This window comes from Mesoplodon densirostris, chromosome 10 (genome assembly GCF_025265405.1).
Source record: "Mesoplodon densirostris isolate mMesDen1 chromosome 10, mMesDen1 primary haplotype, whole genome shotgun sequence".
NCBI classification, from domain to species: Eukaryota; Metazoa; Chordata; class Mammalia; order Artiodactyla; family Ziphiidae; genus Mesoplodon; species Mesoplodon densirostris.
In genome coordinates, this window is record NC_082670.1 from 105,776,904 (window position 1) to 105,799,806 (window position 22,903).

The 22,903-nt window shown below is 40.0% G+C and overlaps 1 protein-coding gene across 4 annotated transcripts in view; it reads right to left on the reverse strand.

Moving 5' to 3' along the window:
- TMCC1 (transmembrane and coiled-coil domain family 1) overlaps positions 1-22,903 on the reverse strand; it is a 221,775-nt gene that overhangs the window by 62,774 nt on the left and 136,098 nt on the right. Inside the window, exon 1 of one of the 4 annotated variants that reach the window (XM_060109311.1) lies at positions 8,137-8,269. The exons of the other annotated variants lie outside the window; for them this stretch is intronic. Within the exon in view, the coding sequence (XP_059965294.1) occupies positions 8,137-8,163 (27 nt within the window). The 5' untranslated portion in view covers positions 8,164-8,269. Of the gene's footprint in view, positions 1-8,136; positions 8,270-22,903 lie in introns of those variants that run through there. 4 annotated transcript variants of the gene reach the window in all.

Below are 22,903 nucleotides of genomic sequence, written 5' to 3' on the forward strand. Positions count from 1 at the left end.
GTGTAGTCTTTAGATCTTGCTCATTGTTTGAGGTATGAACAGCTGCCACCTGGATGTCCTGCACTTGGCTTTACTATTTCTCCCTACCCAGCTCCAAAACTCAGAGGTAATTTTTATATAATTAACTCAGTGGAGAGTAACAGTGAGTCAAATGATGCAAGCAATTTACCAGAGCTTGTACTGGGGAAACCTAAGATAAACAGACAAAAATTAGATTGTTTCATATAATAACCTATATTTGATAAATCATGTATGATAAAATGTATGTATGATAAATGTAAATGTAGTGATGCAGAATGTAAAAGCAGCATTCGTTTAGGAAGAAGTATGTAATAAAAGTTCCATCTTCCTCTACTGCTCTTGCAAATTTTGTGACCTAGTTGGCAGTTCTCTTCTTCAAAATGAAAACAGAGCTTTTAGAGATTAAAAGAATTATCTGAATAGAGAGAACAAACTACTGGTTACCAGTTAAGGAAAGAGGAGAGGGAAGGGGGAAGGGGCACCATGGGGAGAGGGGATTAAGAGGTACAAACTACTATGTATAAAATAAATAAGCTACAAGTATATATTGTACAGCACAGGGAATATGCCAATATTTTATAATAACTATAAATGAAGTATAACTGTTAAAAATTGTGAATCACTATGTTATATACCTGAAACTTACATAATACTATAAATCAACTACAGTCCAATATATATATATAAAAGAATTATCTGAAGATGCAGAATTATGGTAAACTTCCTCTAGACTACTCACTCCCCCATTTCATTCACATACTAATCCATGTAGTCTTTACTTCTTAAAGATTTGTTTTCTAATTATCAGCTTCCTACTGTAGCCCATTCTGTTCCTAATAGCTCTTTTGTGAGAATTATCTTGGAGTATTAGATCTTTCTGAACACCTCATCTCCAGTGATGGCCATTAACAGAATAAACGAAAAGCCTTTAACTCTAGGACACTTTAAAAAATTCCTGTGAACCCACTGGATAACTGTAAAATAGGATGATACAGGATCCAATTCCCTAATAAGTAAGAAGGCTTCACTTTGGCGCAGCAGGGGATGTCAAAGATATTTAATATTGTTGAACTTCAACTGGGCATCAAAACATATTCTTCTCATTTTAAAATTACAAACTCTCCCTCTCCCTCTCTCTCTATATATATCTATCGGTGAACTTCTCTGCGTATACTGATAATGTAAATACCTAGCAGTGTATCAGAGAGTGTATATGTTTTATACTTTGATAGAAATTACCAAGTTGTCCTCCAGAAAGACTGTAACAATTTACAATACTACCCATAGTGTAGGTGAATGACTGTGTCAGCTCTAGGTATCAAACTTTTGTATTTTAATTAATCTGATAAGTGAATATAAGATCTCATTTTAATTATCAATTGCATTCTTTTAATTACGGGTAAACGACCATCATTTGATATGTAATTTGACCATGCATATTCCTTTTTCTGTGAGCTCCTTGGGACCCTCATAAGAATCTCTTCCTTGGGGGCTTCCCTGGTGGAGCAGTGGTTGAGAGTCCGCCTGCCGATGCAGGGGACGCGGGTTCGTGCCCCGGTCCAGGAAGATCCCACATGCCGTGGAGCGGCTGGGCCCGTGAGCCGTGGCCGCTGAGCCTGCGCGTCCGGAGCCTGTGCTCTGCGACGGGAGAGGCCACAACAGTGAGAGGCCCCCGTACCGCAAAAAAAAAAAAAAAAAAAGAATCTCTTCCTTGAACTTGCAATCAGTCCCTAGACTGATTAAATTAAAATGTCCCTAGATCTTTCAAATAGACAATATGTATGAGGAACCACTAAAAAAAAAAAAAAAAAGCCAACTGGAATTAGGCTTCTCCACTCCCCAGGAATGATTCTGTATAAACTTTTCCTCACAAGGTTCTACCGAACAAAAAATACTGTCTTCCACCCAAGTACCAATTCTAAACAGTTTGAATTCTCTATTTATCCTCAGACTTCAAACAACCACTAAACTTTTCATTAAGAGCAGATAATAATGAAAGGACATATTCTAATCGTATTTCCTGGGCTTATATATCTCAACTTTTCTGATTTTATTTGTCTGGAAAAAGAATTCTGAATTGTTCCCCAAACTATTTAAAAATCAAAGACAGGCTCCTAAATATATCTAACTGGTAGAGGAATCCCTGTACTTTAGGTACTGAAGATGCACATGCAGTTCATACTCATACACACACATACACATGCACACGCGTGCTCGTGCCCTTCCCTTGCCATCAACCCCCAACCCGCCCCTTACATATGGAGGTTAGGACTATAAACAAGAAGATGACAATTCTGGTGATTTAGAAAGGAGCATCTCTGAGGTTGTCTTTTCTGTATTAGACCTCTTAAGACTATTTATTGAAGAGAAAAATGTTTTCCTTCCTACCTCCAACCCTGTCCCCATTCCACCTTGTAACACACACACACACACTCCTGTCCACGCTCAAGGTGAAACGTATATGAATTTAGTTAGGTCCAAATGAGCCTACTTTTAGTTTAAAGGCCTGTTGTTATTTAATTAGAATCAAATTAGTGACATTCCTTACTCTCCAGCTAAAAGTAATCTCCCTTCTCTGAAGTTCTAAACTGTATCCTTTTTGTTATATATTACCTTTCTATTTTCATTTTTTTGCAAGCTTTTATATTTTCTAATAGAGACCACAAGTCCTTAGGTCAGGGCTGTGTCCTACACATCCCTGAACTCCTTATAGCACCCACCACAGTACTTTATACTGAGTGGCCAGTCACTGTTTTCATTCTTTTTTTTAAAAATTATTATTTATTTTTGTCTGCGTTGGGTCTTCGTTGCTGTGCACAGGCTTTCTCTAGTTGCCGTGAGCTGGGGCTACTCTTCGTTGCGGTGCGCGGGCTTCTCATTGCTTTGGCTTCTCTTGTTGTGGAGCACGGGCTCTAGGTACGCGGACTTCAGTAGTTGTGGCACACAGACTCAGTAGTTGTGGCTCGCAGGCTCTAGAGCGCAGGCTCAGTAGTTGTGGCGCACGGGCTTAGCTGCTCCGCGGCATGTGGGATCTTCCCAGACCAAGGCTCGAACCTGTGTCCCCTGCGTTGGCAGGCGGATTCTCAACCACTGCACCACCAGGGAAGCCCTGTTTTCATTCTTATATTAAATGAGTTCATATTTGTAAAGTGCTCTGAATAGTGCCCACACATGCAAGTGCCTCTGAAGTTTGTTAAATATTATAAATGAAAGAAACATCATTTTTCTCTTCTCCCTACTGAATTCTTCCTATCAGCATGATTTTTTTCCATCTCCCACCTTAAAGAAATTTCTTTTTGACTGCATTTCCTCTACCACTTACTCCCTACTTCTCTGCTCCTTATTACAGTAAAACTCATTAAAATGGTATAAAACTCACTGTCTTCAAATTCCTCTCTTCCCATTCTCAAAGCCATTCAACTGGATTTTATCTCATTCTATCAAAAAGCTTTTGTCAAGGTGACCAATAATCGTCACATTACTAAATCCAAAGACGAGTTCTTAGTCCTCATCTTACTTGACCTATCAGTGTGGCATGTGACACAGCTGATGTTTCCCCCCTCCTATGAAGACTTTCTATAGTTGGCTTCCAGTACACATACTCTCATTTCCCTCCTCCCTCACAGGCTCCTCTTCCACTTCTCAAACTGGAGTGCTCAGGGCTCAGAGCTTTTTCCTCTTCTCTTCTTTACACTCATTCTCTCTCGATGACTTCACCTAGTCTCATGACTTTAAATATCATCTAATTGTGATACTTTCTTAAATTATATTTTCAGTCTCGACATCTCCTGAATTCCAGTCGCATACAGTCAACTGTCTATTCGATATTCCCACTTGGATATCTAATAGACATCTCAAACTGAACTCTTCCTCTTTCCCACAAAACCTGCCCCACCAGCAGACTTTTTATCTCAAGGACAAGTCCATTCTTCCAGCTGTTCAAGCTAAAATCCTTGTAGTCATCAATTTCTCTCTTATAGCCAATCCATCAGAAAATCCTGTTGGTTCTACATTCAAAATACATCAGAAATCTAAATACTTCTCATTATCTTCACTTCTACTACTTTAGTCTGAGCCATGATCATATCTCGTCTGGATTACTACGATGGCCTCCTCACTGGTCTCCCTTGTTGCCATATAATCTATTCTCAATACAACAGCCAGAATGATCCTTTAAAAATCTAAGTCAAATCATGTCACTCCCCTGCTTAAATTTTTCTGTGTGTCCTCCTTATACTCAAAGAGAAAACTAGTCCTTAAAAATGGCTTTCAGGAGCATACCTGATTTGGCCCTCTGTGTGGCAGATTAATAGCACAAATTCATCCAATCTAGTATGCCCTTCCCTTTGCAATTTGACTTTCCCATTCCTCCCATCAAGAGATGGAATCTATTTCTCCAACCCATGATAAGGTCCAAGGTTTGGCCATGGACTTGTTTTGGCCCAGTGAAACATTACCAAATGTCACACAAGCAGAGACTTGAAAAGTGTTTGTGCCTGGGGCTTGCTTTCTCTTGCTATACTGAGACCTTCAGCAGGCTTTACAGCTCAGTCAATGACAACTCCATCCTTATAGCTGTTCAGGCTAAAACCCTTGTACCACCAGGAGAGAGGCTCAGCTGTACCAACGGCCAAACATGTCTTGAACCACCTAACAACTACAGTGACTCCCCAGGCAAGACCAGCACAAGAACACCTAACTGAGCCCAGCCCAAATGCCTGACTCGCAGAATTATGAGCAAATAAAATAGTTGTTTAAAGTCACTAAGTTTTTGGGGTGCTTTGTTATACAGCAATAGATAACTGAGGCACTCGATTACATCTTTGACACCCCAATTACTACCACTCTACACTCCCTTATTCTTACTCTAGTCACACCAACCTCTTTCCTATTCCTTGTATCCATCAGGAACACTCTTGTCTCTGTTCTGTACCCTCTGTTGGGAATGCTCATTGCTCAGACAGCTGTATGGCTAACCTGCTTGCCCCTTTCAAGCCCTTCCTCAAATGTCTTCTTTAATGAGGCTTACACTTACTATCCAATTAAAAATGGCAGCCCAGGGACTTCCCTGGTGGTGCAGTGGTTAAGAATCTGCCTGCCAATGCAGGAGATGCAGGTTCGAGCCCTGGCCTGGGAAGATGCCACATGCCACGAAGCAATGAGCTCATGCGCCACAACTCCTGAGCCTGCACTCTAGAGCCCTCAAGCCACAACTACTGAGCCTGTGTGCCACACTACTGAAACCCCTGCACCTTAGAGCCCGTGCTCTACAACAAGAGAAGCCACTGGAACGAGAAGCATGTGCACCACAACGTAGAGTAGCCCCCGCCTGCTCAACTAGAGAAAGCTCGTGTACAGAAACGAAGACCCAAAGCAGCCAAAAATAAATAAATAGATAAATTTATCCAAAAAAAAAAAAAAAAGGCAGCCTGCCTCCAGCACTTCCAATCTCCCTTTCCCAGCTTTATTATTTTATAGCCCACACCTAACATACTCCTAGTTAACTTAATAGGCTTATTACTTATTTTCATCTTCCCCAACTAGAATGTAAGCTGCATGAGGGCAGATAATCCATCTCAACTCCCAAACTCTGATATACAGCAGAATCTCAATAATTGTTTGTTCAGTGAACAAATGATTGGTCTATACCACCCTCTCTTTCAGACAGGATATACTGGAGCTCTGGCATTTAATAATTTCTGGCGTGAATTAAAATAATCAATGACAAATGTTTTTAAGCATTAGGTCAGAGTTCTCGACCTGTTTTCCCTCTAACAGTCTTAAGGGATATAAAACATTCTCATGAGGAGAAGGAAGGCATTCTGAGCACTGGGAGGAGGGAAACACTGCAACATGAAACAGTCTCCTTCTGCTGCCTTACTGTACACTTCTCATCCACCATTCAAATCACTATTCTAGCTATTTCTTTTGAATGAAACTCAATTTAAAAGAAATCCCACAATTACAAAATAATGTGGGCAGAACTGTGCATCGTTCCTATGGAATCTGACTTTTATGTGGCATTCTGAGCGCTAAGGAGGGATGAGATTTAGGTCAAGCAGCAGTTTGAGGGTTTAGATGGGAGGGGAGTTTTGTTTTATCTTTCAAAAGTTCACCATTTAATAAAGTGACAGCCCAATGTAAATAACAATTGTTTAAATGATAGCATCTATACAGAACCAAAGGATTACACATGCTATGTTCTAAACTGTCACTGTAATTTCTGTGCATTTGTACAGAAAACCGAGGCAACTTATACAGATGTGTGGTGCTGCAGGGTTATTAAGAAAGGAAAGAGGAAATTATTCATCTTTAAAACTGGTCAACATCTGGGAATATTATCTTATGTATTTAAAATATAAATATAAGTTCAATATATATACAATGCATTCTATAATATCCCACTTCCTGAAACTCTCCATTTATTTCCTAGAGTCTGATATGTTTTCCCCTCTAGAGTTTTCTTCCTTCAAAATGTTTATTCTGTAGCTTTCACAAAATGTGTTGCAACCTCATGCAAGGAGGTTATGTGTAAACCCCTATCTAGAGCAGTTTGATGTATCCAGATAGCCATATTAAGAATTTCAGAAACTGGAGCAAGTACCTCATTTCTGAACATTTTAATCATTGTTTCAATAGGAGTATTTTAGTTCACCAGATTTGAGGAATAGTTTGGAGAAGTGAGACAGAGACATGGGTAGTGAAGCAAGGAAACATAATCATTCACTCAGGTACTAAGTATACACTTTTGGCAAGTTTCCTCTACTCATGGATTAATGCAATAAATGGAGAAAATAAAATCAATTATAAATATTTAGATTATGTTTTATGTTTCCCTCCTCTTTTTGTACTGTCAATAATGGCGAAAAAGGAGTTAACTTTTGTTTTACTATCAGTCTCCACACCCTATCCTTTTAGGGTTTACCTATGAATTCTTTCCTTTGGACCACTCCATTCAACCTGGGCTCGCATTCTTAATAAAACATAGATAAGTAAACTGACCTTTTATAACCTCAGAACAAACAGAGATGTGCCAGGGTGTAAATCCAAGAGACAGAACAAACAACAGAAAAAAAGGGTACAGAGCAGGGGTACAATCTGTTAATAAAGTTGGCATTTAAATTATCAACCATAAGGAATAAGAGTAATTTAATATCAAACTTCAGCGTGAAAAATCTGTTTGGATCTTAAATCCAATGGCTCACACCAAACAATATTAATAAACGTTAGCTTTAGAATCAGGTAAAACTACAAAGAATCTGCTTTGCTTTAGCATTTATCTCAGAAAATATCTATGCATCATTTATAAAGCCAACACCAAAAAACCATGGTAAAATCAAGCTATAGGCAAGGTTTTGTACGCATGACTATGGATGAAATGTGAAAACGGTGGTTGTGTTGCATAAAGCTGGATCACCCTCCCATCCAGCTGTATCTCAGGGACTTGCTCTGGTGATCTGAAGACACGAACTTAGCACCAAGATACGTGCATACTGCTTTACAGTTCAGAAAACTGCCAAGTCTTCGGGAAAAATACACTGAACACAAGTAGCTGAGTAATAAGAACCGTTTTTTTTTTTTTTAATGTGAGAAATATTTCAAATGGTTTTAATCCAAATTCTCATTTGTTATGCATGCCTGGCATCTTCAAATTTAACCCAAGCTTTTCCCAAGCTGCCAAAGGCAAACGAAACTCTTTTGTTCACTGAAGAAAACACTTATTTTTGGATAACTATTTAGCCTGAGAGAGTGAGGATGACATTTACTCTGCACTGAAACAGCCCATCATACGGGAGAATGGGGACACTCTGGTATGATCTGAGCATGACCAAACAGCCAAAGAACACCCTGTGCATTCTGCCTAAACACCTATGGGTAAAATGAACAACTAGGAAACACATAATATGCTTCTCAGATATTGCAGTCTCACAGAAGTCAGACCCAAAATAGCAAATACCCGTGGCTGAGATCTACTGCTGAAAAATGCTAAGTTTCAGCAGCTCACAGCATTTCCTGTGTCTGTCTATTCAACCAGCCCCCACTTAAAGCTGTAGAATTATAAGATTAAGGAAGAGATTTTTTAAAAAGACAGATACACACACATATACAACATACGGTTTCCGAGGAGAGTGAGGGTTCCATGCTTGTGAGGGAGAAGGAGGAGGAATGTGTCGAATAACCCTCGGGTTTCTCCCAGATTTGAACATGCTGTACTGTGGCATGAGGTCAGCAGAGACTGACACCAGCCCTGTGAGGCTGAATTCTACCCTGACAAAGCAGTATCACTGTAATATGAAGCAAGAGGATCCAGGGCATGTTGGCCAGTGTACAGAGTGGCTGTTCTAGAAAGTAATGGCAATTCCAAAACAAGAGATCTATGCTGTCACATGAGATAATCTTCAGCCCAGTTAAGCAATAAGCAACCAAAATACATTGAATCCCAAACACAGGCAGCTCAAAGCATCAGGAAAATACTTTTTTCCTCAAACCTATTTTGTGTCTGGAGGAAATGAACAGGAAGTGGGAAATTTGAAGAACTATTGGTTACTTTGTTTTGTAACACAAATAATATACCGATTCTATTCTAAGATGAGGCACAGTCTTTTGGCCACTGTGACCTAGCTGAAGAGCCCCAGAACTTCTCTGTGACTTTACAAGGAAGAAGGGAGAATATTCTGAAAAAATACTTCTGGTAATAGATACATGCTGGAACTTAAGGTATGGTTAAAAAACTTCATTTCTCACATATACCCAAAAAGCAGAGGTTGCTACAAACCTAATGCATATTATTGTTTCTTTTTAGGTCACCAAGAATGTATACAACTGTACTGTTAGAAATTCTTCCCTGAAATAAGGGGAACACACAAAAAAGGTCCTAAATAGAAAAAGGAACCAGAAGATGGAATTTCTGTCAAGAAAAAACATAGGACAATGTATATAATCCTTTACATTTTGTGGTCTCCCTTACATTATGAAAGTTTTACTCTAGACCAAAAGTGACCCAATCCTTTTATCATTCTCAAAAAGATAAAACTATGGTGAAAAGAATGAATTATGAATTATGGATTAATGGTGGGGTTAGGTGTGACTACCAAGGCAGTCTTTCAGAGTGATGGAACACGTGAACACACACATGCAAATGCAAAATTAGCACACAGCATCAGCTTTCTCTCAAATGTCTCTCAAGTTTTCTTCTGAATCCCAGTTCTGCCATTTCTGAGAAGCACAGCAGTATTAATGAAATAAACTCAGGCCTTCGTAATTTCTGAGACTCTTACTTCCTCTTCAAGTGCTTCAGACTGCCTCACATAAAGCATGAGCCCAATGTATATTAGCTACCTTTCCTATTCATATTTGCATCACGGATCTATTCTCATAGACACCAATCACCATGGATTTCTATGCAGAAACTGAAAGTTTGCAAATCAGAATGAGAGTTCAAAGTTCTTTGCTTCCCCTGTGCCAGCTGATGACATCTCCAACAGATAAACTGCATCAAAGAGAAGCATGTCTACTGCTTGTTAATTTAGTAGCAGCAGCAGCAGCAGCAGGATGACAACTAAAGCTTGAACTTTGTACTTGTTGTCAAGAAGAAAATGGCACAGGATAAATCAATGAATAAAAACTGTTCTGCTCTTGTATTCTTTTCCGGTCTTTCTGTACTCTTTTTCTGGTCTATTAGTCTTATATTTCCAAATAATATTTCTCAACTAAACCATGGGAAGGATAAGAAGTGTAAAAAGAGCTGAGAGATCAAAGTTATGAAGCACTCAAGACCTGCTTAGTTCCATATTTGGAAATTAATCATAGACACTTTATTGGTGGGGTGAGAAGGGTCTTCAAAGGGTATGAATACGAGAATTAATTCTAAGAAGTGACATCCTCTTGGTTCAAAGCAAAGTCTACCCATCTCCACAACCTATAGTACTATTTTGGCCTCTTGTACTCACCTCCGCTTTCCACTCAGACTTCATTACCTCACCAGTGTTCTGTCTTCCCTCTGTCTCCTGAAGAAAAATGTCCAAGATTCCAGAAGACACATGGATAAACTATTATATGACTGTGCTTCATAACATTTAGCTCTTCTGGGACTTACAAGTTAATCAAATGGGATATACCTATGACCTTATTATCAACACATGGTAGTGTTCCACCTCACCACTGAGATCACCAATCTCAGGACTAATCATCCCTTTGGAATTACATCTTAAGCTTTCATATATAATAAATTAAATCTCACTGGTGCTCTCCTATTCCTTCCCCCTCCTCTGCCCACCAGGATCTACTGTCTTTCAAGACAAAGTCAAGGTGGTATAAAGAAATCATGCAGAACTGGATTAGAATCATGACTCTACTGATTACTGACTGTGCAACTTTCATAACCACCGAACATCAGTTTCTTCATCAAAATAAGAATACAGCACACCCTTCAGAATTGTTTTGAGCACTGACACATACTATTAGATGCTACTACTACTACAGTGAATAAAACCAAATTTCAAGAATTATCTCTTCTATGTACATGGCTCTTTACAGAAGTTTTCAAAGTAATTAATTCAATATAATCTCCATTTTACAAAAAAGGAGGTTGAGGCTTGCACAAGGTCTGGAATATGGTAGGGCCTCTGTAAATATCACCTACTATTCTTTTTAAAAAAAAATTTTTGTTGTTGTTGTTGATGTGGACCCTTTTTAAAGTCTTTATTGAATTTGTTACTTCATTGCTTCTGTTTTATGTTTTGGGTTTTTTGGCCCTGAAGCACATGGGAACTTAGCTCCCTGACCAGGGATGGAACCCAAACCCCCTGCATTGGAAGGTGAAGTCTTAACCACTGTACCGCCAGGGAAGTCCCTATCAGCTACTATTCTAAAGGCTGACTTACTCAAGGTTACATAACTAGTGTAGGTTAGGATTAGAATGGAGGAATTCTGACTCTTCACTAACGTTATTTTATTTTTATTTTTTTAATTGATTTTTGGCTGTGTTGGGTCTTCGTTGCTGCGTGGGCTTTCTCTAGTTGTGGCGAGCAGGGGCTACTTGTCGTTACGGTGTGCGGGCTTCTCATGTGGTGGCTTCTCTTGTTGCGGAGCATGGGCTCTAGGTGTGCGGGCTTCAGTAGCAGCAGGTGGGCTCAGTAGTTGTGGCTCACAGGCCCTCGAGTGCAGGCTCAGTAGTTGTGGCGCACGGGCTTAGCTGCCCCGCGGCATGTGGGATCTTCCCGGACCAGGGCTCAAACCCATGTCCCCTGAATTGGCAGGCAGATTCTTAACCACTGCGCCACCAGGGAAGCCCTAAAGCACCTTTTAAAAACTGATTTTTGGGGCTTCCCTGGTGGCGCAGTGGTTGAGAGTCCGCCTGCCGATGCAGGGCACACGGGTTCGTGCCCCGGTCCGGGAAGATCCCACATGCCGTGGAGCGGCTGGGTCCGTGAGCCATGGCCGCTGAGCCTGCGCGTCCGGAGCCTGTGCTCTGCAACGGGAGAGGCCACAACAGTGAGAGGTCCGCATACTGCAAAAAAAAAAAAAAAACCACAAAAAAAAACCCCACACTGATTTTCTGTTACTCATGGCACCCGTTTCTCTTTCCGTTTTTTCTGTGTGGCCATCGGGACTCTCTTTCCAGTGCCAGTGGCAGGGAGGGGGACAGGGAGGGCTTGCTTTGGCTTTGTGTCTGTGACATGAGTGGGACCAGGAGGATCTGAGCCTGGCAGCAAGGTCTGGGTGATGGGGGCGGTGGTGGAAGTTCAGAGCCCAGTCAAGGTGGGGTTGGGGTTGGTTTGCACTGCTGTCTGTGATGACGAGTTCCTTGGCCAGCAGGACGCGGCTGTTCAGCTCCTCTCGGCCCTGGGAGGCGCCCACATCCTGCAACCACTAAGGCAGGAGCGCTGGGGTCCCGGGTCCCGGCTCCTGGCTCCTGCCACCCACGAGTACAGGCGTCCTCTGCCTTCACTAACATTCTTTTCACTATTTTGCCATTCAGTTATTTGCATCCATTTCTGTGCTTCTGTGTTTACTTGGAGGAAATAAAATTATAAATAATATTTCTCATGCTCTAGCTCTGTCATTTATTTTTTCTACATTGGCTTTCTTTATCTTAGAAATTTACAGCAGCTTTTGCATACTTAAAGTTCCCTCAAAGTTTCTCTGTACATTCATCTTAATAACTGAAGATTCCATGACTTATTTCAACAAAAGAAGTTAAGACCATCAGGTCATTTCTTGATAGACTTCTAACACTACAACTTAACTCTGTAATTCCAATACTGTAATTCCTCCTCAGCAGATGTCTCATCTATTACTTACGGTTTCCAACGGTCTGCCATGGGGAAAGGACTCTCTGATCTAAATATCTTTTTAAAAAATATTTATTTTACTTATTATTTTTTTGGCTGTGCCAGGTCTTAGTTGTGGCACGCGGGATCTTTGTTGCAGCATGCAGACTTCTTAGTTGTGGCATGCATGTGGGATCTAGTTCCCAGACCAGGGATCGAAGTCCCCCCTGCATTGGGAGCGTGGAGTCTTATCCACTGGACCACCAGGGAAGTCCCTGGTCTAAATATCTTGACCTCACACTCTTCACATAATTTACCTAGAAGCCAGATCAGAATTCTTTCATTTCTGCCATTTACATCTCTCCTTTTAAAGCGAAGCTTAAGAATCATTTCCTTTGCCAAGACAACTCAATAGTCTTTTCAACAAATGATACTGGGACAAGTGGCTATCAACATGCAAAAGAATGAATTTGGACTCTTCCTCACACAATATACAAAAATTAACTCAAAATGAATCGAGGATCTAAATGTAAGATCTAAAACTATGAAACTCTTAGAAGAAAACATGGGTGTAAATCTTCATGACCCTGGATATAGTCAATGGTTTCTTAGATATGACACCAAAAGCATATGCCACAAAAGAAAAAAAATAGATAAGACAGACCAAACTTCAAAGAACACCATTAAGAAATTGAAGAGACAACCCACAGAATGGGAAAAAATTTTTGCAACTCATAAGCGTTATAAGGGACTTGTACATAGAATATATAAAGAACCATTACAACTAAATATTAGAGAGAAAACCCAATTTAGAAATGGGCAAAGGACCTGAATAGACATTTCTCAAAAGAAGACTGACAAATGGCCAATATGCACATGAAAAGATGCTCAACATCATTAGCCATTAGCGAAATGCAAATCAAAACCACAATGAGATACCACTTCACACCTAACTAGGATGGCGATAATAAAAAAGACAGACAATAACTAGAATTGGTGAGAATGTAGAGAAAATGGAACCCTCATAGACTGCTGGTAGGAATGTAAAATGGTGCAGTCCCTTGGTAAACAGTCTGGCAGTTCCTCAAATGATTAAACAGAGTTATGAAATGATCCAACAATTCCACTTCTAGGTACATGCCCAAGAGAAATAAAGACAAATGTCCGTACAAAAACTTGTGCACAGATATTCACAACAGCATTATTCATTGTATCAAAAAAGTAGAAACAACTCAAATGTCCATCAACTGATGAATGAATATATAAAATGTGATATATCCATATAATTGAATATTATTTGGCAATAATAAGGAAATACTGATATACAACATACAGTATAATCTTATAAATTTATTTTTATTTATTATTTTTGGCTGTGTTGATTCTTCGTTGCTGTGTGCGGGGCTTTCTCTAGCTGCATCAAGCAGGTGCTACTCTTGCAGTGTGTGGGTGTTGCAGTGCGCGAGCTTCTCATTGCGGTGGCTTCTCTTGTTGCGGAGCACAGGCTCTAGGTGCAGGGGCTTCAGTAGTTGTGGCTCGTGGGCTCTAGAATGCAGGCTCAGTAGTTGTGGCGCATGGGCTTAGTTGCTCCGCAGCAATGTGGGATCTTCCTGGACCAGGGCTTGAATCCGTGTCCCCTGCATTGCCAGGTGGACTCCCAACCACTGCGCCACCAGGGAAGCCCCACACAGTATAATCTTGAAAACAGTATGCTAAATTAAAGAAGCTAGTCACAAAGGACCATATATTTTGTGATTTGATTTGTATAAAATGTCCAGAACATGCAAATATATAGAGACAGAAACTAGATTAGTGGTTGCCTAGGGCTGGGGTGAATGGGAAGATTGGGCAGTGATGGCTAAGATGTATGGGGTTTCTTTTTTGGGTAATAAAAATGTTCTAAAATTAATTGTGGTGATGGTTGCAAAACTCTGAATAAGGTAAAAATCATAGAATTGTAGAGCTTCAATGGGTGAATTGTATAGTATGTGATTATACTTTTAAAAAACTGTTAAAACTTGTTGAAAAGCTGTTAAAACTTAAAAATCATTCCTTGATGAAATGCTTCTAACAGGACTTGTGCCCTCCTCAACCACCCCAACTCTTAAGATCAATACAGGTTTACTGCATAGACGTACTTGATTACAGACAGCATGGTATATATCAAAGAAAGAGTCCTAGCCAGGGAAAGAAGAAAACAGACTCAATCCCAGTTTTAGCACAAATAACCTGTGCAGACAAATCTAAATTAGCCCCAGTTTCCTCATCTCTGAAGTCTCTTATGATAAAATTCTTGGCTGAATCAACTCTCTTAGAAAGATTTTCTTGTAGTTTGCACAAATTTGAACTTAATGAGCAGTTGAGAACTCTAGGGAGGGTGGGATAAGGGATAAAAAAAGAATTAAACATTCCTATAAAAGGCTTCTGTAGAAAAGTGTCATTGTACTTCATGGTATCTATTATGGTGAATCTTTGGAATATGCAGCTACTCCTCTACTGTTATATAAAGTATTCAGAGTAGAAAATTTTATCATGAAATAAGAAAAACAAAGTTGTATTTACATTACACAAATGGCACTGTGAAGTATATGTGACTGACACCAGAATTAGAAATACTCATAAAGCTGTGGCGCTGTAATGCACCATTGATGCTTTTGGATAACGAAATGTCTTTTCATCCCAAACAACATGTTACTATTTTCATTACAACTACTACTTTCGGGACTTCCCTGGTGGTACAGTGGTTAAGAATCCGCCTGCCAATGCAGGGAACACAGGTTCGATCCCTGGTCTGGGAAGATCCCACATGCTGGGGAACAGCTAAGCCTGTGCACCAAAACTACTGAGCCTGCGCTCTAGAGACTGCGAGCCGCAACTACTGAGCCCATGTGCCGCAACTACCAAAGCCCGTACACTCTAGGGCCCACGTGCTGCAACTACTGAAGCCTGTACACCTAGAGCCTGTGCTCTGCGACAAGAGAAGCCAGCGCAATGAGAAGCCTGCGTACCGCAACGAAGAGTAGCTCCCGCTCGCTGCAGCTAGAGAAAGCCCGTGAGCAGCAACGAAGACCCAACACAGCCAAAAACAAATAACTAAATAAATAAAAAATTTAAAATATATATGTATGTATATATAAACATATATAATATATACAACTACTACTATCAATAACCACCAAAAGAATAGTGACCTTCTAAGTACTAGGCTCTTCATATACATTACTTCATTTAATCCTCCAAATACCCCACACTCTACTTATTCATTGGCCTCATTTTTAAAGATGAGGAAATTAAGGCTCAGAGAAGGTAAGCCACTTGGTTACCTTTGCTATTCAATCTATCTTCGATGTTCTCATAGAGGGGCCCACTTCAAATGACAAGCCAAATCCCAAGGGACAGGCTTCATTTTATTCTACCTATCCTAAAGGAAGGTAGCTACCTTGCTAGCTTCATTTTTGTTCCTACGTCTTTAGATTCACATTGTGACAGCAGCTCAAAAGAACCGGATGGTTTGTAAACAATGTATACATTACCATGGTATCCATCACCATTGGGCCTTGGCTCCTGAACCTCTCTCATCCTGGAATGTCCTTCTAACTCTCTCTATATCCGAGATCACCATGATCTTAAAGGCCCAAATGCCAATGCTCCCATGACGCTTTCTCTGAGTTCCCTTTGAGGAAATCCTTTTCCCAACTCTCACAGTATTTCACGAATGAATAATAAAATACCTACTCTGAGCCAGATATTGTGATAGGCACTGAGTTAGTTATATTTACTTTTTTATTATATGGTGCAGACCAAGGAAATTAATTGTATTATGTTTCGCTCAGTGTATAAAAACTGGTAAATAGGCTAAATGGTCTGCAAAATGCACTGCCCTAATAAAGAAAAAAATCTTGATCATAGCTTCAAAAACATGGGATAGGGACTTCCCTGGTGGTGAAGTGGTTAAGAATCCGCCTGTCAACACAGGGGACATGGGTTTGATCCCTGGTCCGGGAAGATCCCACATGCCTCGGAGCAATTAAGCCCATGCACCACAACTACTGAAGCCCGCATGCCTAGAGCCTGTGCTCCGCAACAAGAGAAGCCACCACAATGAGAAGCCCGCGCACTGCAAACAAGAGTAGCCTCCGCTCACCCCAACTAGAGAAAAGAGCCCATGCGCAGCAACGAAGACCCAAGGCAGGCAATAAATAAGTGAATGAATAAATAAATGAATAAATAAAAACATAGATAATGGAGGGTGAGAGAGGCATTTTTGAGTTCAGTTTCTAAACTCTAAGAAAAACTTAAAACTCACAACCTGGTTGCTATTTATTAACTTATTTTATTAACTTATTTAAAATTCAGGTTTTAAAAAATACTTTCACTGTTTCATAAAACCTAAATCAAAGCTTTTCTTGTACTTTGGTAGGTTTCGACTGCCAAGTTTCATGTGTTTTAAAAAACAATTACAGTCATAACAGCATCTATAATGAAGCTGTTCACAGTGAAAAGCCTCTTTAATTCTAGTGACACCAAAGAGTATGACTTTAAAAAAGCTTCTTTGAAATTATCCAAATCTCTAGAGTAAATATGACTAATGTTGTGTTCCAAGTACCTAATTAAATTAGGTGCAAAATGGATGCTAACATCGCTGATAAGATATTTAAACCTTGATTTCACCTTGTAACTTTAACACTGGTACCAAGTAGGTATCTAAAGGTGTAGCAACTTCAGGGAAAGAGGTAGAAGGTGGCAATGAGGCTGGTTTGTTGTAGAAGTTTTTAGAAAATCAAGTATTTTTAAGTTGAGACAACCCATTTATCTTCACCACTTTCTAAAAAAGATAAGAATTGCATATTATGTAATCTTAGTATACTACTATATTGAGAGTTTTACACATATACAGTATAATCTCATAACAGCCCTAGGAGGAAGTTGTTACCACCACCATCTTCAACTCAAAGATGAAGCTGAGAGGATAAGAAACTTGCTCACGGTAACAGAACTGATAAGTAAAGAAGAAGGGATTTGCACCTGGGTTTTTCCAGCCTATAAAGAAAGCCTATCTGTGCTTTCAACTTGTATGATAATTTTTGGTAATCATTTAGAACACAGCACGAATCTTCAAGACTTCCCCATTATCACACAATATAAAGAGAATAAAATTTCTTAGAAAACACACACTTCACTGTCCTGTGTTAAATCAAATTAAACTAGATTTCAAGGTACCAGCTATTAGCGCTGGAGACACTCATCTCGTAGGAAAATTCTTCTATTCAGGAGTACAAAAACAAAAAAAAAAACAGAGAAAAAAAATTTCCCAACAGTTTTAAACATGCATTCACATTTCTTGAAACTCACTCTTCTCTTTGGCTTGTATGATGAGATTATAAAACATTTTGTTGTCATGTCCTGCACCAACTCCACACTTTCTCTTGTGAGCTCATAATCAGAGTAACACCAACAGCTTCTCAGCCACAGTGCCAAAGCCGAGCACTTCACTCTGTAGCTCGACCTCTTCCAAGAGCAGCTTCACATTTCTCTAACCCTAGTTGTTGCCACAAGAATCCTCCCCCTTCAAAGCAAATGCCCTGATGGGAAACCTTGTACATCTACAGTTGTGGTGTGTAGCCTCTAGGGCAGCGTTGCCAGATGTTCTGGATCCTAAGGGTATTGGTCTCTCTTTCTCCACTTCAGGAGCACAAAGCATGTCCTCGCTACCCAAAGAGACAGACATGGTTGAACCTCTCTTCTTTTTGTCTATTTTTTAAATCCCTGAAAGGGAGGAAAAGAAATTAAGTACTCTTAGAGAAGATTTAATGAATATACATGTAGCTTTAAAAACTGTTTTAATTTTCAATAATATGCAGACTGATGACTACTGTGTAATATCAAGTGTTAGGAAACTTGGTCCTAAAGTGATTCCACTAATAAACTCGATGATAAGGAGACAATCATAATTACACTCAACACTACTTGTGCATTTGTATAATAAATGTTTTTTCCATAAGGATACTGGAAGGCTAAGGAAATTCAATAAAGCATTCCCAGCATTCTTAAAAGAGAAAATGGACCACTGTAAGGAATATCTGACATACTTACATTCTCACTAGTTTTAAAATTAGATGAAATCACACCAGGTTTATTATTCTATATACTTAGTCCCCTCACCTTCTCTTTGAGAGAGCGGGACAGGGGCAAGTGTCAGCTGTTTTCAACACTGTGGCAACAGCATCTGTGCAACGCCCAGCACGTCACCAGTACTCAGTTGGAGATAATAGTATGGAGGAGCAGAAAGAACACCTACTTACTTTCTTACTTTGTTTTGTAAACTTGGGCAAGCTTTTTGAATCTCAGTCTCAGTTTCCTCATCAGTAAAACAGGAATAATATTTACTTTGTATAAATGCTGTGAGAATGAAATGAATTAATGTATGAGAGCTTTTTCTTCAAGGCACATAACAGGCATTCAATAAAATGCTAATCCCCCATATACTTGAAGCCTAATCTAAAATATAAATTTAACCCTGAACGCATGCTCCATTAATGCAGGCTGCAAAAGGATTCTTAAAAATGAATTTTTACAGGCTCCTCAGTTACCCACCCTCTCTTTGTTTTATTTTATTTTATAAATAGTTTATTTTCCCTACAGTTCAATTTTTTTTTATGGCACAATGATTTTTTTTAACATCTTTATTGGAGTATAACTGCTTTACAATGGTGTGTTAGTTTCTGCTGTATAACAAAGTGAATCAGCTATACATATACGTATATCCCCATATCTCCTCCCTCTTGTAATTTTTAAAATTATTTTATTTATTTTTTGCTGCATTGGGTCTTTGTTGCTGCGCACGGGCTTTCTCTAGTTGTGGTGAGTGGGGGCTACTCTTCGTTGCAGTGCGTGGGCTTCTCATTGCAGTGGCTTCTCTTGTTGCGGAGCACAGGCTCTAGGCGCGCGGGCTTCATTAGTTGTGGCACGTGGGCTCTCGAGCACAGGCTCAGTAGTTGTGGCACACAGGCTTAGTTGCTCCGTGGCATGTGGGATCTTCCAGGACCAGGGTTCAAACCCGTGTCCCCTGCATTGGCAAGCACATTCTTAACCACTGCACCACTGGGGAAGCCCCCAACCCAGTTCTTAAAAAATATATATATATTTTTTTTTCTTTTTGCGGTATGTGGGCCTCTCACTGTTGTGGCCTCTCCCGTTGCGGAGCACAGGCTCCGGATGCGCAGGCCCAGAGGCCATGGCTCACGGGCCCAGCCGCTCCGCGGCATGTGGGATCCTCCCAGACCGGGGCACGAACCCGTATCCCCTGCATCGGCAGGCGGACTCTCAACCACTGCGCCACCAGGGAGGCCCTTAAAAAATATTTTTAAAGATGGTTTACAATAAGAAACAGGGACATCCCTGGTGGTCCAGTCCTCAAGACTCTGCGCTCCCAATACAGGGGGCCCAGGTTTGATGCCCCATCAGGGAACTAGATCCTGCATGCCGCAACCAAGAGCCTGCGTGCAGCAACCAAAAGATTCCGCACACTGCAACGAAGATCCCGCGTGCCGCAACTAAAGACCCAGAACAGCCAAATAAATAAATATTTTTTAAAAAAGAAGCAAAACAAGACAATTGAAACAAGGATAAGTAAATATGTACTACCATATAAGTAAGTAGAGAAATAATTCATAAACTTAGACTAATTATTACAGCATTTGCTAAAACTAGACCTAAAGTTTAAGTCGAAGTCTTCCTGGTAGACAAAAAAAGTAAAAGCAAAATATGATGAGCAAGTTTTCTCTTCTCATACATAAAAACTAACACGGGTTCTTTTAAAACTGGAATTTTTTCTTTTTTTTTTAACTCTGTAATGTTTACCATCTCTGCTGTTTGCCATACCTAGCAGGGTAGCATCATTACTCAGCCCCCACTGCTGATCAGTTGAAAGCACAAAAACCTGGTGATTTTCTAGGCCTCAATATAAAGATTACAAAACATTCTCTCTTCAGGCTTTAAACATGACCAGCTACCATAGTAAATTAAAGGTTGAACCACAGTTTCCCTTCATCAAGGCTATGACAATTTCCCCAATGCCATTATATGGTTACGTGCTTCCTTTCAGTTGGGTTGTGACAACAATGGTCAAACTTCTCACTTCCTTATGATAATAATAATTCATGAGATGCTAAAGGGAAAGTAGGCGGATACAGTTCCTGCAGGCAGAACTGTAATCAACAGGTGGGGGTGAAAACTGCAAATGGGGGCTTCCCTGGTGGCGCAGTGGTTAAGAATCTGCCTGCCACTGCAGGGGACACGGGTTCGAGCCCTGGTCTGGGAAGATCCCACATGCTGCGGAGCAACTGGGCCTGTGAGCCACAACTACTGAGCCTGCACGTCTGGAGCCTGTGCTCTGCAACGGGAGAGGCCACGACGGTGAGAGGCCCGTGCGCCGCGATGAAAAGTGGCTCCCGCTCACCACAACTGGAGAAAGCCCTCACACAGAAACGAAGACCCAACACAGCCACAAATAAATAAATAAATAAATAAATTTATTTTAAAAAAATCACAGCAGAAATTTAAAAAAAACTGCAAATGGAATTACAAATCATTTAGCAATTCAAGCACAAAAGAAATCATTCTTTTCAGATATTCCAAAATATTTTTTGGAATAAATAATTTTTAAATTATCTCTGGTTGGCTTGGTCCATTTTAGGTGAAAGGTGGATAGAAGTTGCAGCCTGCAACACTGTACTACTGATTCAATTCCAAAATTTCAAATACTCAGGAAACAAAACAAAAACCTGGGCCTCTACTTAAAAACAGAGGAATTTTATGACACGGAGCAAGAGTTTTAATGATCCAGCAATCCCACTCCTGAGCACATACCTGGACAAAACTATAATTCAAAAAGATACACGCACCCCTATGTTCACAGCAGCACTATTCACAATAGCCAAGTCATGGAAACTATCTAAATGTCCATTGACAGATGAATGGATGAAGAAGATGTGGTATGTGTATATATATATATATATAAAATGGCATACTATTCAGCCATAAAAAAGAATGAAATAATGTCATTTGCAGCAACATGGATGCAACTAGAGATTATCATTCTAAGTGAAGTAAGTCAGACAAATACCATATGATATCACTCATATGTTGAATCTAAAATATGACACATATGAACCTATCCACAAAACAGAAACAGACTCAAAGACATAGAGAATAGACTTGTCGTTGCCAAGGGGGAGGGGGGGTGGGAGAGGGAAGGACTGTGAGTGTGGGATTAGCAGATGTAAACTATTATATATAGGATGGATAAACAAGGGCCTACTGTACAGCACAGGGAACTATATTCAATATCCTGTGATAACCCATAATGGAAAAGAATATAAAAAAAAGAATGTCTATATGTGTATAACTGAGTCACTTTGTTGTACAGCAGAGATTGGCACAGCACTGTAAATCAGCTATACTTCAATAAAAAAAATAAATCAGGCACGAGTCTTTTTTTTTTTTTTTTTTGTGGTACGCAGGCCTCTCACTGTTGTGGCCTCTCCCGTTGTGGAGCACAGGCTCCGGACGCGCAGGCTCAGCAGCCATGGCTCACAGGCCCTGCCGCTCCGCGGCATGAGGCACGAGTCTTATAATAAGTGATGAAATGGTTATGAGCCTGTTATGAAAAATAACTGCTTTCAAACTCTAAGAAATGGAGAGGAAAAAAAAGAAGTAATGGGTAGAAAAGAATGCTTTTAATATTGGTATTTTTCAGCATAAGATCCAGTATTTATTGGCAAATAACTTTCTTATAAAAATAATTATCGGGGTGGGAACTGGGAGAGATCCTATGGTCTAAGTGTTTGTGTCCCCCCCAATTCATATGTTGAACCCTAAACCCCAAAGTGATGGTATTAGGAGGTGGGGGGATCTTTGGGAGGTGATTAGGTCATGATGGTGTAACCTTCATGAGTGAAATTCGTGTCCTTACAAAAGCAGCACTAAAAAGAGGCCAGAGAAAGCTTCCTTGCCCCTTCCATCATTTAAGGTTATAGTAAGAAGATCCCCGAATATGAGGAAGCAAGCTCTCACCAGAAACTGAATCTGCTAGCACTTAATCTTGGACTTCCCAGACTCTAGAACTGTGAGCAATAAATTTCTATTGTTTATAAGCCACCCAGTCTATGTTTTTTTTCTGGTATAGCAGCCTGAATGGACTAAGACAGAGGGCTTTATAATCATCATCGTAGTGTGCAAGATTTTTAGAATTCTAGAAAAGGAAAAGTTTACCTGACTCTTAATAAGTGACGTGTAAAAGACTGGCAAGTTTGGATTAACTATGAGTAATGAATAAAACTGTAATTTCTCATAATTCAGTAATTATCAGCATAGGCTGTGGAGAGAGGCACCTTCTAGTTGACCCAGAATTCGAAGGAATATAGATATTACAGTATTAGAGCAATCTCTACCAGGATATGAGGTCATCAGGATTCTAGACGGTCCTGGGTTGCAGAGCTGAACTATATTATTCGTGTATTTAGTCAGCATCCAACTAATTATCCTAATTCAACTATCTAAAAGTAAGAAGAAATTGTGACCTTCACTGTAAGAGTTTGGGAATCTCATTT